The 13751-nt window shown below is 29.4% G+C and overlaps 2 protein-coding genes across 3 annotated transcripts; one reads left to right on the forward strand and one right to left on the reverse strand.

Annotated features, from left to right (window-relative positions):
• Positions 1-458: 458 nt before the first annotated feature.
• LOC119607514 lies at positions 459-3417 on the forward strand. 2 transcript variants are annotated; one of them, XM_037961458.1, is made up of 3 exons: positions 459-757; positions 2089-2946; positions 3012-3417. In XM_037961458.1, the coding sequence occupies exons 1-3, from the start codon at positions 553-555 to the stop codon at positions 3203-3205; spliced, it is 1257 nt and encodes a 418-aa protein (XP_037817386.1). In that variant the 5' UTR covers positions 459-552; the 3' UTR covers positions 3206-3417. The 2 variants fall into 2 exon arrangements, with proteins under 2 accessions (XP_037817386.1, XP_037817387.1); XM_037961459.1 differs by having other exon boundaries at positions 622-757; positions 1987-2946.
• A 3807-nt stretch (positions 3418-7224) lies between these two features.
• On the reverse strand, positions 7225-8693 carry LOC119607511. Its single transcript, XM_037961455.1, has 2 exons — positions 7525-8693; positions 7225-7462 (listed from the first exon to the last, which is right to left on the reverse strand). Exons 1-2 carry the CDS (start codon positions 8558-8560, stop codon positions 7266-7268), a joined length of 1233 nt encoding a protein of 410 aa, XP_037817383.1. The 5' UTR covers positions 8561-8693; the 3' UTR covers positions 7225-7265.
• Positions 8694-13751: the final 5058 nt, after the last annotated feature.

Below are 13751 nucleotides of genomic sequence, written 5' to 3' on the forward strand. Positions count from 1 at the left end.
GGTGAAAAGGCCTAATTTTGGTTATATTCCTAATATACATGTATATATACATATATATGTATGCCGTCGGCAACAGTATTCTATATATAGTATGTAATTAATCTCAAGTGAAACGATGACGCTATAAATTCAAAACGACAAGACTATTAGACATAATTAATCTCAAGTGAAACGATGACGCTATTAATTTAACGAGAGCATTTTGTAAATCAGAATGTTACTCTCTATCATTAATAATAAGTTTCTCAGTAACTTTTTAATAAATATTATCATCAAATCAAAATTCGAGCAATGAGTTTCATAAACATATTTAATTAAGTATAAAATAAAGCTTTTCAAAAAGCATAAATATATTAAAAGCTTTTAAATATGTTATGAAATTACGTAAAACACAGACAGCTTTTGATTGATATATTTGAGATATACCTGTTAATAAAAATTTAGTTTACATTCGATCGTTGTCATAGTATAACCGAAGTGGTTTATATATATTTTTTAAATAAGCTTTTTAAATTGTTTACGAATAAGATAAACAAAAATAACAACTACAGTATGAGTGACAATAACAATAAAAATACTAATATTAAACAAACTAAATTTCCATCATGGATTAAGCCGGAACTCTTCGAAGATCTTTTAAAAAGTTTACAGACTGATTTTTCGGAAATAGAACATTTTAGTGTTGATAATGCTTTAGCACCTGGAGAAAACTATGCTACTGTTATGTTAAAAGTGGAAATTTTAATGAAGTTGAAAGGTAAATATGGATGGTTAAATATTTAACTTTGGAGGTGGCACAGGTCCCATCGATTCGAGATTAATAATAGATTGATTTATAGTCTAGACTAGACTGATCTTAAGTCCAGATTATAGACTGATCTATAGTCAATGCTATTGACTGATGTATAGTTAAGACTACAGACTGATGTATAGTGAAAATTATAGACAGATCTATAATAAAGACTTTAGATCTATAGTCAAGACTGTAGACTGATCTATGGTCAAGACTATAGACTTATTTATAATCAAGACTACAGAATGATCTATACTCAAGACTATAGACTGATTTATACTCAAGATTATAGACTGATCTATAGTTAAGACCTTAGAATGATCTATGGTCAAGACTATAGACTGACCTAAAGTCCAGATTATGATCTATAGTAAGACTATAGAATGATCTATATACAGATCTATAGTAACGACTATAGACTGATCTATAGTCAAGACTATAGACTGATCTATAGTCAAGACTATAGATTGGTCTATAGTTCAGACTATAGAATGATTTATAGTCAAGACTATATACTGACTTGTAGTCAAGACTATAAAATGATATATAGTCAAGACAATAGACTGATCTTTAGTAAAGGCTGTAGACTAATCTATAGTCAAGACTATAGAATGATCTATAGCCAAGTCTGTAGAATGATCTATGGTCAATACTATGGACTGATCTGTAGTCAAGACTATAGAGTTATCTATAATCAAGACTGTAGGCTGATCTTTAGTCGAGACTTTAGAATATAGAATGATCCATAGTCAAGACTATAAAAAGATCCATAGTCAATACTATTTACTGATCCATAGTCAAGACTATAGACTGATATATAGTCAAGAGTATAGACTGATATTTAGTCAATACTATACTGTTCTGTAGTTCTGACAAATTTATAGTCAATTCTTAATATAGCCTTATCTGTAGTCGAGACTATAGACTGATTTATATTCAAGACTATAAATAGCCTTATCTGTAGTCGAGACTATAAACTGATCTATAAGCACGACAATAGACTGATTTATAGTCATGACAATAGACTGATCTATAGTCAAGACTAAAAACTGATTTATAGTCCAGACTATAGACTGATCTATATTCAAACAATTTTTAGAAAGTTTTTGGAGACATTTTGGAAAATGTTGTTTAGAGAAATTATTTGAAAACTTTTATATTACTCGATTAATCAATATCTCTTCATCTTTCAGATGATTAATAAAATCGATCCTTGCTTTTACAAAGTTCCCTAGGCGTACAAAAACGAATCTTCGAATTAAACTAAAATTAATTATAGAAAACTTATCTTTCAGATGCCTCTACTAAACCCATTACTTTCATGTTAAAAATTGCTCATGAAAGTGAAGTTTTCGAAGAACTAATGAAAAATCATGATGTCTTTGCTATTGAAGCCGGTATGTATCGTAACTTTGTACCAGAATTTGAACAAATATATGCAGATGCGGGTATCAAGGTGAGATTTGGTGCCAAATCCTATAAATTGCCCATCCAACAAAACTACATTCTATTGGAAAATCTTAAGGAACAAGGTTTTAAAAATACCAATCGTTTAGATGGCCTAGATATGGAACATACTAAAAGTGTATTGAAAAAATTAGCACAATGGCATGCGGCCTCAGCAGTGAGGGTTACCCAGAAAGGAGCCTATCCTAGAGAATATTGTACAGCTTATATAAAACCAGAAGGTTATGATCTAATAAAAGCCATGTTCGATGGTAGTACAAAAACACTTTTGGAATGTGTTAAAGAGTACAACAACTCGGAATTGTATTATGAGAAAGTTGTAAAATTGCAAAATCAAATAACTGATGAAATCTTTAAGCATGTAGACGCCGATCCAAATGAGTTTAATGTTTTAAATCATGGTGACTGTTGGTCAAACAATATCATGTTTAAATATGATGATCAAGGAAATGTAGCAGAGACTTATCTAATTGATTTTCAAATGCCACGTTATGCCACCCCAGCCCAGGATCTTATGTATTTTCTCTTATCATCCACAAAATTGGAAATTAAATTAAAAGAATTTGATTATTTTATTAAATTCTATCATGATAATTTAGTTGAAAGTTTAAAAGTGCTCAACTATAGTAAAGCCATACCTAGTTTAAAGGAAATGCATCAAATGATTTTAAAATATGGAATATTCGGTAAGTTTTTTAAGAAATTTTTCATTTCAAAATTAGTTAAAATTTTCAGTTATTTCGTTCTATAGGTTATATGACAACTACTAATGTTATGGCTGCCGTTCTCTGTGATCCTACCGATAATGCCAGTTTAGATAATTTTATAAATGACTCAGAGGAAGGCGTTAATTTTAAGAAACAAATGTATTCGAATCCCCGTTATCGTAAACATATGGAAGCTATATTTCCTTGGCTATTATATAAAGGTCTTCTAGATTGTTAGTGGTAATTAAAACTTTTGTTTTAAAAAGTTATTAATTGTTTTCTACGGTTAGTTATAATTAATTGCAATAAGTTTTTCAAATAGATAAGAAATGAGATGAGTACTTACGTAGTTATAAAATTATAGTATTTTCTTGTTAAATAATTAAATTTTTGAACTGTGTTTATTGCTTTTTTTAATTAAATAAAAATATTTACAAATTTTTAGTACCAATAAATATTTATAAAATATAATCCAACAGTTAACATTTATAATGCTTTAATATTGCTCTTTTAATTGCGTTATTATAGCAGATCATTTCTCTGATTCAAATGAACCTTATAATTGATAGGCAAATCAGAACTAAACTTAAAAAAGTAGACAGATAATAAGAATCGATTGCGATGTATTCCTATATGAGATTCCTAAAAAGGCTGTTCATCGGGACTCTGTAATATACATACATACATGCACACATATAGCTCTAATATCAACATTTCGATGTGTTGCAAACGGAATGAACAAATCGTTATACCTTTCATAATCATTGTATATGTTTATGCAAATTGTTCTCTGAAACCGGCTAATGAATGACTATGCAAAATATCTTAAATTGATATTCAAAGTAAATTCACTTATTTTCAACGTCATAACCTTGTAAATAAAATAAAATTAACTTTTATGAAAAAAAGTTGCAGTGCACATTGTTTTAATGAATTCAAATATCGTGACTACAGAACAAATTTTCTTGCACTTTAATATCTTAAACACATAAGTTATTTCTCCATAAAAACATATTCTTGTTAAAAAACTTATTACAACTACACTTATGGAATAATATTTTGGCAAAATTAAAAAAAAAAATCACCAAATTATTCATAGGCATTTTGTGGGGATTCCCTTTTCACTAGCAAGCTACATTCACACATAAGTTCGAATATATTCGCAGTTAAAATTTAAGAGTAAAATTATATGTACAAGAGAAATATATGAGAGAATCTTGAATGTGTGCAACGCAACGAAATATCGATAGTAAAACCCATCATACTTTTATACCTATAATCAAAAGATATGTATGTATACGGACTTTTTTATTTTTGTTGTAACTTATAAAAATATTGATCCTTATTAGATTTCAAAACAAATCTATTAACGACACAGAATTTCATAAGGACCTGGAACACAAGGAATGACAAAATTTATTACCACTGATAGTGGTGAGTGGTATAAAAATAATTAAATTTAATGAGTGTTATAATTTGCTCTCTAATTTAATTTCTTTAAACTTCAGCGTAAATATCTTATTGGAAAATTGCTTGTCATTTTATATAATCTTTTCAACAATGTTTATGATTATAAGAATGATGTACAAATTTAAAGAAATATTATATTTGATTTTGTTCTTGACTAAGCAAAATTATTTTTGAATGATAGAAATGTCATTTCCATTATCTTATAATATGTTGTGGATCTACAGTTATTATTTCGATGACGAAACCATGACACCTTTCATATTTTGATTGTAGCTATAAAAATATATTTTAAATGTTAATAATAATATCTATCTATCTATCTATCTATCTATCTATCTATCTATCTATCTATCTATCTATCTATCTATCTATCTATCTATCTATCTATCTATCTATCTATCTATCTATCTATCTATCTATCTATCTATCTATCTATCTATCTATCTATCTATCTATCTATCTATCTATCTATCTATCTATCTATCTATCTATCTATCTATCTATCTATCTATCTATCTATCTATCTATCTATCTATCTATCTATCTATCTATCTATCTATCTATCTATCTATCTATCTATCTATCTATCTATCTATCTATCTATCTATCTATCTATCTATCTATCTATCTATCTATCTATCTATCTATCTATCTATCTATCTATCTATCTATCTATCTATCTATCTATCTATCTATCTATCTATCTATCTATCTATCTATCTATCTATCTATCTATCTATCTATCTATCTATCTATCTATCTATCTATCTATCTATCTATCTATCTATCTATCTATCTATCTATCTATCTATCTATCTATCTATCTATCTATCTATCTATCTATCTATCTATCTATCTATCTATCTATCTATCTATCTATCTATCTATCTATCTATCTATCTATCTATCTATCTATCTATCTATCTATCTATCTATCTATCTATCTATCTATCTATCTATCTATCTATCTATCTATCTATCTATCTATCTATCTATCTATCTATCTATCTATCTATCTATCTATCTATCTATCTATCTATCTATCTATCTATCTATCTATCTATCTATCTATCTATCTATCTATCTATCTATCTATCTATCTATCTATCTATCTATCTATCTATCTATCTATCTATCTATCTATCTATCTATCTATCTATCTATCTATCTATCTATCTATCTATCTATCTATCTATCTATCTATCTATCTATCTATCTATCTATCTATCTATTCTATCTATCTATCTATCTATCTATCTATCTATCTATCTATCTATCTATCTATCTATCTATCTATCTATCTATCTATCTATCTATCTATCTATCTATCTATCTATCTATCTATCTATCTATCTATCTATCTATCTATCTATCTATCTATCTATCTATCTATCTATCTATCTATCTATCTATCTATCTATCTATCTATCTATCTATCTATCTATCTATCTATCTATCTATCTATCTATCTATCTATCTATCTATCTATCTATCTATCTATCTATCTATCTATCTATCTATCTATCTATCTATCTATCTATCTATCTATCTATCTATCTATCTATCTATCTATCTATCTATCTATCTATCTATCTATCTATCTATCTATCTATCTATCTATCTATCTATCTATCTATCTATCTATCTATCTATCTATCTATCTATCTATCTATCTATCTATCTATCTATCTATCTATCTATCTATCTATCTATCTATCTATCTATCTATCTATCTATCTATCTATCTATCTATCTATCTATCTATCTATCTATCTATCTATCTATCTATCTATCTATCTATCTATCTATCTATCTATCTATCTATCTATCTATCTATCTATCTATCTTATCTATCTATCTATCTATCTATCTATCTATCTATCTATCTATCTATCTATCTATCTATCTATCTATCTATCTATCTATCTATCTATCTATCTATCTATCTATCTATCTATCTATCTATCTATCTATCTATCTATCTATCTATCTATCTATCTATCTATCTATCTATCTATCTATCTATCTATCTATCTATCTATCTATCTATCTATCTAACTATCTATCTATCTATCTATCTATCTATCTATCTATCTATCTATCTATCTATCTATCTATCTATCTATCTATCTATCTATCTATCTATCTATCTATCTATCTATCTATCTATCTATCTATCTATCTATCTATCTATCTATCTATCTATCTATCTATCTATCTATCTATCTATCTATCTATCTATTCTATCTATCTATCTATCTTCTATCTATCTATCTATCTATCTATCTATCTATCTATCTATCTATCTATCTATCTATCTATCTATCTCTAGCTATCTATCTATCTATCTATCTATCTATCTATCTACTAGCTATCTATCTATCTATCTATCTATCTATCTATCTATCTATCTATCTATCTATCTATCTATCTGTGCAATTATTAACACAAAACAATGATCCACGGGGCACCGAAAGAACACAACATAGGGACAGATGTACATACATATGTATGTAGATAAATTTCCTAGGAAAGTGATTATGATTCCGATTGGTGTAACTTTAAGGAAAGTACAGATCGGAGTTTTAAAGATAATTTTTGAAATTTGGCATGCGTAATACTATTGATATGGATTGAAATCGTTCCATTATTACATCTAGCCCCATATCAACTAAAAACCCTCGTACCGTTACGGCCTTTTAATCGTAAATTTTTAAATAAAGAATACCTCCAATTTGTTTTTTCCTTTAAAAATCTTAATAAAACACTTTCTGTATTATAACATCGTTTTCTTTAAATACATTTTTTTGTTTAAAACAAATTAATTTTTATTCATTTTCAAAGGCTCCTCGATAGCACAACCATGGTAAGACAACTTTCAGATGTTGGACATAACGTTCATTTGAATATAACATTTCCTTAAATGTATCACCCTCCTCAGAAGAACCAACAAAATTATCAATATTTGCTGTACTGGTAGGATCACATAACACCGCACCCATAATGGTGATAACGGTTAAAAAACCTAAGAAGAATTAATTAGATATTATATAAATTTATAATTATTCAGTGCGATTATTTACATACCCCATATACCATGTTTAATTAAAGCAGTATGTATATCACGTAATTTAGGCAGAGGTTTTGTATATTTTAATAATTGTAAATGTTCAATTAAATTGTCATAATAGTACTTTATCATGTAATCAAATTGTTGAGTTTTTATATCTATATGAGCAGATGATATAATAAAATATAATAGATCTTGAGCGGGAGAGCCATAGCGTGGCATTTGTAAGTCCACTAAATAGGTTTCCTTTAAGTTACCCTCATTATCATATTGAAACATTATATTGTTGGCCCAACAATCACCATGATTTAAAACATTAAATTCATTATCATCTAATGAATTGTTTTCAAACATTGTGTCGGTTATATTAATTACAAAACTTTTAATTTGTTCATAGTAATCGTGATGGTTTTCTAATTTTACTATAGTTTTCATAAGATGTGGTATGGAGGTATCGAATATGATTTTACAGAAATTTTTACTATCTTCGTTTAAAAATCCATGTAGATAGGTTTTCTCAAACATACCTTTTTGTTCTACTCTTACAGCAGAGGCTGCATGAAATTGAGCTATTTTCTTTAACACTGCCTTACAATGTTCCAGATCTAGACAATCTTGTCTTTTGGCATTTTTAAAACCTCTCTGCGAAAGATCTTCCAATAAAATATATTCCTTGTCAACTGACAATTCATAGCCCTTAGCACCAAATTGTACATCAAGACCAGCATCTGCATAAAGTCTTTCAAATTCTGGTTTAATATCACGATACATGCCAGACTCTGTGACGAACATACCCCATTTAGACATTTCATTACGATACAGTTCACTGTCATGGGCCACTTTTAGCATGAATGTTTGTCGTTTTACTGAACCAGTTGTAAGCAGAACATCGGCTTGTACTTTTAGCATGACAGTGGCATAGTTTTCACCTGGAGCTAAAGCGGGAAAAACTTTAAACTCTTTTATTTCTTGAAAATCTTTAACAGTTTCGCGTAAAACTTTTTCGAATAATTTAGCCTCAATCCAAGCGGGTACTATGTCTGTATTAGCCATTGTGTGTTTTTGTTAAATTTTTTTATTTATTGGCTGTTAAACGCGATTGTATCTTAATATATAACGTGTGTGTTTTCAGTTAAGCTTTTAAGCAACAACTGAATTTAAAATGTTTTACATTTTTGAGATATTTGCAACTAACAACTTATTTAATAGAATTTCAATGAGTTTTACCTACGTACGAGTAATGATGCTTTGTTTGCTTTTATTCTGCGATAAATGTTTTACTATAATTGTTTTAGTTATGAAAAGCTTGTTTTTAATAAAAGATAGTATATGATATGTACTTATAAGTATCTAAATTTAATTATATTCAAGAGTTTAAAAGTTAAATTAGTTTCATTCTCATAGTAGGAACCTTAACTAAAGCATGTTCAGCAATGCCGAATATTTAATACTCTGCACTTATAAGCTGTTTTTATACCCTACACCACTATAGTGTGGAGGGTATTATGCGTTTGTGCTGATGTTTGTAACACCCAAAAATATTGGTCCTACATCCATCTTAAAGTATACCAATCGGCTCAGAATCACTTTCTGAGCTATGTCCGTCTGTGTGTCCATGTAAACCTTGTGCGCACTTTACGCAATTTTCAATATAATTAGATTAAATTTTGACACATACTCTTCTTTTGACCCAAGGACGAATCCTATTGAAAATGGTTGAAATAATTTCGTATAGCCCCCATACAACCGTACCGCCCGAATAGGGTTTTTGAGCTCATAAATATGTTAAATGTTTTTGTATCACTCCAAAAATAGAAACGTAGTTTTATATAAGTCTTAATGATACTGCTGATTTTCGTAATGATCGGGCCTCATTTGACCCTATCCCCCAAAATTCACTTATCCCGATTAATTCATATTAGAGGTGCAAGCCCTCATATGCAAAATGGGGGACCTTCAATAAAAGTCCCCCATTTTGTCCGAAGGTTCACATAAATGTCAGAGTTCTTCATGCAAATTTGGAAAATTCTCTAATAGATTTCCATAAATACGAATTTTAGTGGCGTCATGAAATAACTCCCCAAAACAAAAATGAAATAAGTCCTCAAATTTGGGAACTTATTTCATTATGAAATAATTCCCCAATTTAAAAATGAAAAAAAGCCCCAACGAAATGAAATAACTTCCTAAATTAAAATGAAATAACACCCCATTTTTGGGGATTTATATCATATGAAACAAATCCCTAATTTTAAAATGAAATAAGTTCCCATTTAAAAATAACAAATTATGGAACAAGTCGGTTTTAGTGACATTTCTAAAAAAAGTAGGTCGCTCATACTTTCGAGTGGGGCTTCAAAGTTTAATGCATTTCAGTTTAATCGCTTAATAAAGATTTCCTAAATAGACGGCCTGCGGCCGGGCGCATGGACTTTTTACTCTATGGTATGTCCAACAACGGCTTCGCTTAGTAAATATTTCCTAAATAGCCGGCCTACGGTCGGACGCAATGATTTACCACTCTATAATATGACCAACACCGGCTTCGCTTAGTAAAGATTTCCGAAATAGCCGGCGTAAAGCCGAACACTCTTGATACAAGGAGGGTGTATTCTTAGCGAAGGCGTTGTCCAGTGTACCCAAAGGATAAAACCTTTGCGCCGCCGAAGGCCGGTTATCAGACATATATTTTTTATTTCGTGTGATAAAAGTAAGGTAATGAAATAACTCCCCAAAAATATTTTTAGGGATTTATTTCATTTTTGAATTTTGAGGAATTATTTCATAATGAAATAACTCCTCATTTTAAATGTGAAATAATACCCCAAAAAACGAATTAAATCCCCAAATTTCGTTGTTTTTGCTTCTGAACAAATTTTTAGGAAGTTATTTCATTTTTGTTTTGGGGAGTTATTTCGTGGGGAGTTATTTCATGACGCCAATTTTAGTATTAAATTCATGCTATGTTCACATTGATGTCAGAGTGTTTGTGCAAAATTTAGGGATTTTAGCTTTATTAGTTTCTCAGATACACGAATTTCTATATTTAATTCATATGGGAGGTTCCAATGAATATGAGCATTAAAGTAATTTTCTAAATGGACGTAGGGTATCTTAAGATCCAATGTCCGTCATATCTATATATATAATTTTAATGTGGGTTTGTTTGTATGTACATATGTACTAGTGGGTGTGCTAGAACTTGTGGGAGAACTAGAAATAGTGGGTGTGGCACATCCCACGCCTATATTGCCAATACCAAATGACGTAAATTTGGAAAACTATAACAGCTACAGTTCCCAAATTTTGTAAGATAAACTTTAGTGTCAATATGAACATTTTGTGCAGAAATGGGCGGATAAAAAATAGTGTGCGCGTCATCCCCCATAATACTATAATTCTTATATCTTAAATTTGGAGTGTCCAAATTTTGTCGGAGCCACTTTTACATCAATATGAATATTTAAGACAAATACGGGCGGACTATAAAAAGTGGGCGTGGTACTGACCATATGAATTAAATACAAAAATTCGTATATCAGGGAAACTATCGGAGCTAGAATGCGCGGGGGCATGGTCCCTCCCAAAAATAATAAAAAATCGTATATCGGGCACACTATTATAGCTAGAATCCTAAAATTTTGCACGAGCAACACTGAAAACCATGTGAACAAATTGCGGAAAAATAACCCGACTAGCAATAGGGGCATGGTACCACCCATATGAATTAAATTTTTACATCTGGGAAAATATAGGAACTAGAATATTCATATGTTGTACGTTTTGTAGGGGATATGGTACCTCCCATATGAATTAAATACAAGAAATCTCAAATGAGACATTTGGAGCATTTGCATCTCCCATATAAATTTAAACACAGGCTCTCACTTTATCAATTCGGCAACAGATTCCACTAGAAACGGTTCCTTTAAAAAGCGGTTCTACTATAATCGTTTTATAACAAAAAATAATGTTCACGACAATATGATTTTTATACCCTTCACCTTCGTGTCATTTCATTTGTAATTTCTATAAAATAATTTTACGGCCCTATAAGTAAATATATTCCGGATCCTTACAGATAGTAGAGTCGATTTAACCATGTTTTTCTGCCCGTCTATCTGTCTGTCTGTGTGTATGTTGAAACCAGTTTTGATATCTGGGAGATCCGAATGTAGAGCCCGTATGAGAACCTATAAAATGGGACTTTTTGGTAATTTTTCGTTCTTCAAAAGGTACTATTTGAATTTTTTATAATATTGAACCTAGAAACATGTAATTAAGTATGTGGACTCCGGAGAACTCAGAAAACTCGGAGAAAAGGGGACTTTTTGGTACTTTTTCATTCTTCAAAATAATATTGAACCTAGAAACATGTAATTAAGTATGTAGAGTCCGGAGTAAATTAGAACCTTTAAAATGGGACTTTTTGGTACTTTTTTGTTCTTCAAAAGGTACTTTTTGAATTTTCTATAATATTGTACATAGAAACATGAAATTAAGCATATAGAGCCCGGAGTAAGTGAGACCATATAAAAGGGGACATTCTAGTAATTTTTCTTTTACAACTCGTATTTTTAGATTTTTTGTAATAAAATTCGTTCTGACTGTTTTTTTTAACACATCGTGGCGAAGGGTATATAAGATTCGGAACCGAATATAGAACTCGAACTTGTTTAAATTAACTTTATATTTATAAAAGTCTAATAATAAAATCTAAAATATTTCTAGAGATTTAGAGTAATAGTATTGGGTAAAGGGAGTCTAATAACAACAACACTAATGTGTGTGTGTTCTTTTCGGGTCTATAAATTTGTCTAAAATCTATCTATAACTGTCTGTTGTTGCTTTTAATAGGTTTTTTTTTCACAGCTATGCTTATTTACAAACTGCAAATTAGCAAAATATATTTTTAAATTATTTGAAATTTAGCGTTTTTAGATAAGAATGTACCCGTTCAATTTCTTCTATATATTACTATCAACTGTAAATATTAGAACTTTTTACAATTTTTTAAACAAATGTAAAAAAATAAATTTACATTATTAACGGAAATTTACAAAAACAAATGTTATATTAGTAGAGATTACAATGTTTCAGTATCCCAGCAAAAAATAATTCTACAAAATAAACCAACGACTCACAAAAAGGAGTACATTATCCTTTTCAAAATATACATATGTATGTTTGTATTTATTTTGTTATATCATGTGATTTTATTAAAAAAGATTTATCAAAAAAGGAATTTTGATAATTAGGAAGTACGCAGTCGAACAATTCCAAAAATATCACCGATTAGAAAATTTATTTGAATCCAAATTTTTGTCAAAATAGCTCTTTTCATGTTTAATAGTATAATACATAGATTTAAAAGTGATAGAGAGGGTAATGACTGTTCGTTATCAAATAAACTATTTAGGAAGATAATTTAGTGCAAAACTTTTGTTGGGTATCAAAAACTATTATCTATCTATCTATATATATATAAAAATGAATGTGTGTTTGTTTGTATGTTTGAACGTTACAGACTACTAAACGGCTGATCCGATTTTCTTGAATTTTTCACAGCTACTTTTTATTTTGAAATTTCAAGTGGGCGAGGACAAAAAGTGGGCGGACTAGCATTAGGGGGCGTGGCACCTCCCATATAAATTAAATACAAAAAATCTTTTATTTTGGAAACTATTAAAGTTAGAATCTTAAAATTTTGCACGAAGAACTTTAATATTCATCTGAACATTTTAGAGGAACAAGAGCGGAATTTCATCTGGGGGGCTTGGTGCCCCCATATGAATAAAATAGAAAAATTCGTATATCTGAGAAACTATTAGAGCTAGAATCTTCAAATTTTACTTGAAGAATTTTGACATTAATCCGAACATTTAGAGAATAACGGGCGGACTTTCAATGGGGCTTGGCACCACATATATGAATTAAATACAAAATTTCGCATATCTTGAAAACTGTTAGATTATTCAAATTTTTTAAAGATATATAGAAATTGGCGAACTTGCAATAATTTGCTTGGCAGCTCTCATATGTAACATATTGAAAATCTGGAAAGATATTGTAGTTAGAATCTTCAAAATCGTTAAATGGGTTATGAATTAAATACAAAATTTCGCATATCTTGAAAACTGTTAGATTATTCAAATTTTTTAAAGATATATAGAAATTGGCGAACTTGCAATAATTTGCTTGGCATCTCTAATATGTAACATATTGTAAATCCAGAGAACTATTG

The sequence above is a fragment of the Lucilia sericata genome, unplaced genomic scaffold (genome assembly GCF_015586225.1).
Source record: "Lucilia sericata isolate MDLA Ls3-8-SP2 unplaced genomic scaffold, ASM1558622v1 Contig000698F_arrow, whole genome shotgun sequence".
NCBI lineage: Eukaryota > Metazoa > Arthropoda > Insecta > Diptera > Calliphoridae > Lucilia > Lucilia sericata.

Bases quoted from the DNA above. Each gene is read 5' to 3' on its own strand.
- LOC119607514 (XM_037961458.1), top strand. From the start codon at position 553: ATGAGTGACAATAACAATAAAAATACTAATATTAAACAAACTAAATTT. The intron at 758-2,088 runs GTAAATATGGAT...CTTATCTTTCAG, and splicing joins AATTTTAATGAAGTTGAAAG to ATGCCTCTACTAAACCCATT. The intron at 2,947-3,011 runs GTAAGTTTTTTA...TTCGTTCTATAG, and splicing joins TTTAAAATATGGAATATTCG to GTTATATGACAACTACTAAT.
- LOC119607511 (XM_037961455.1), bottom strand. From the start codon at position 8,560: ATGGCTAATACAGACATAGTACCCGCTTGGATTGAGGCTAAATTATTC. The intron at 7,463-7,524 runs GTATGTAAATAA...AATTCTTCTTAG, and splicing joins AATTAAACATGGTATATGGG to GTTTTTTAACCGTTATCACC.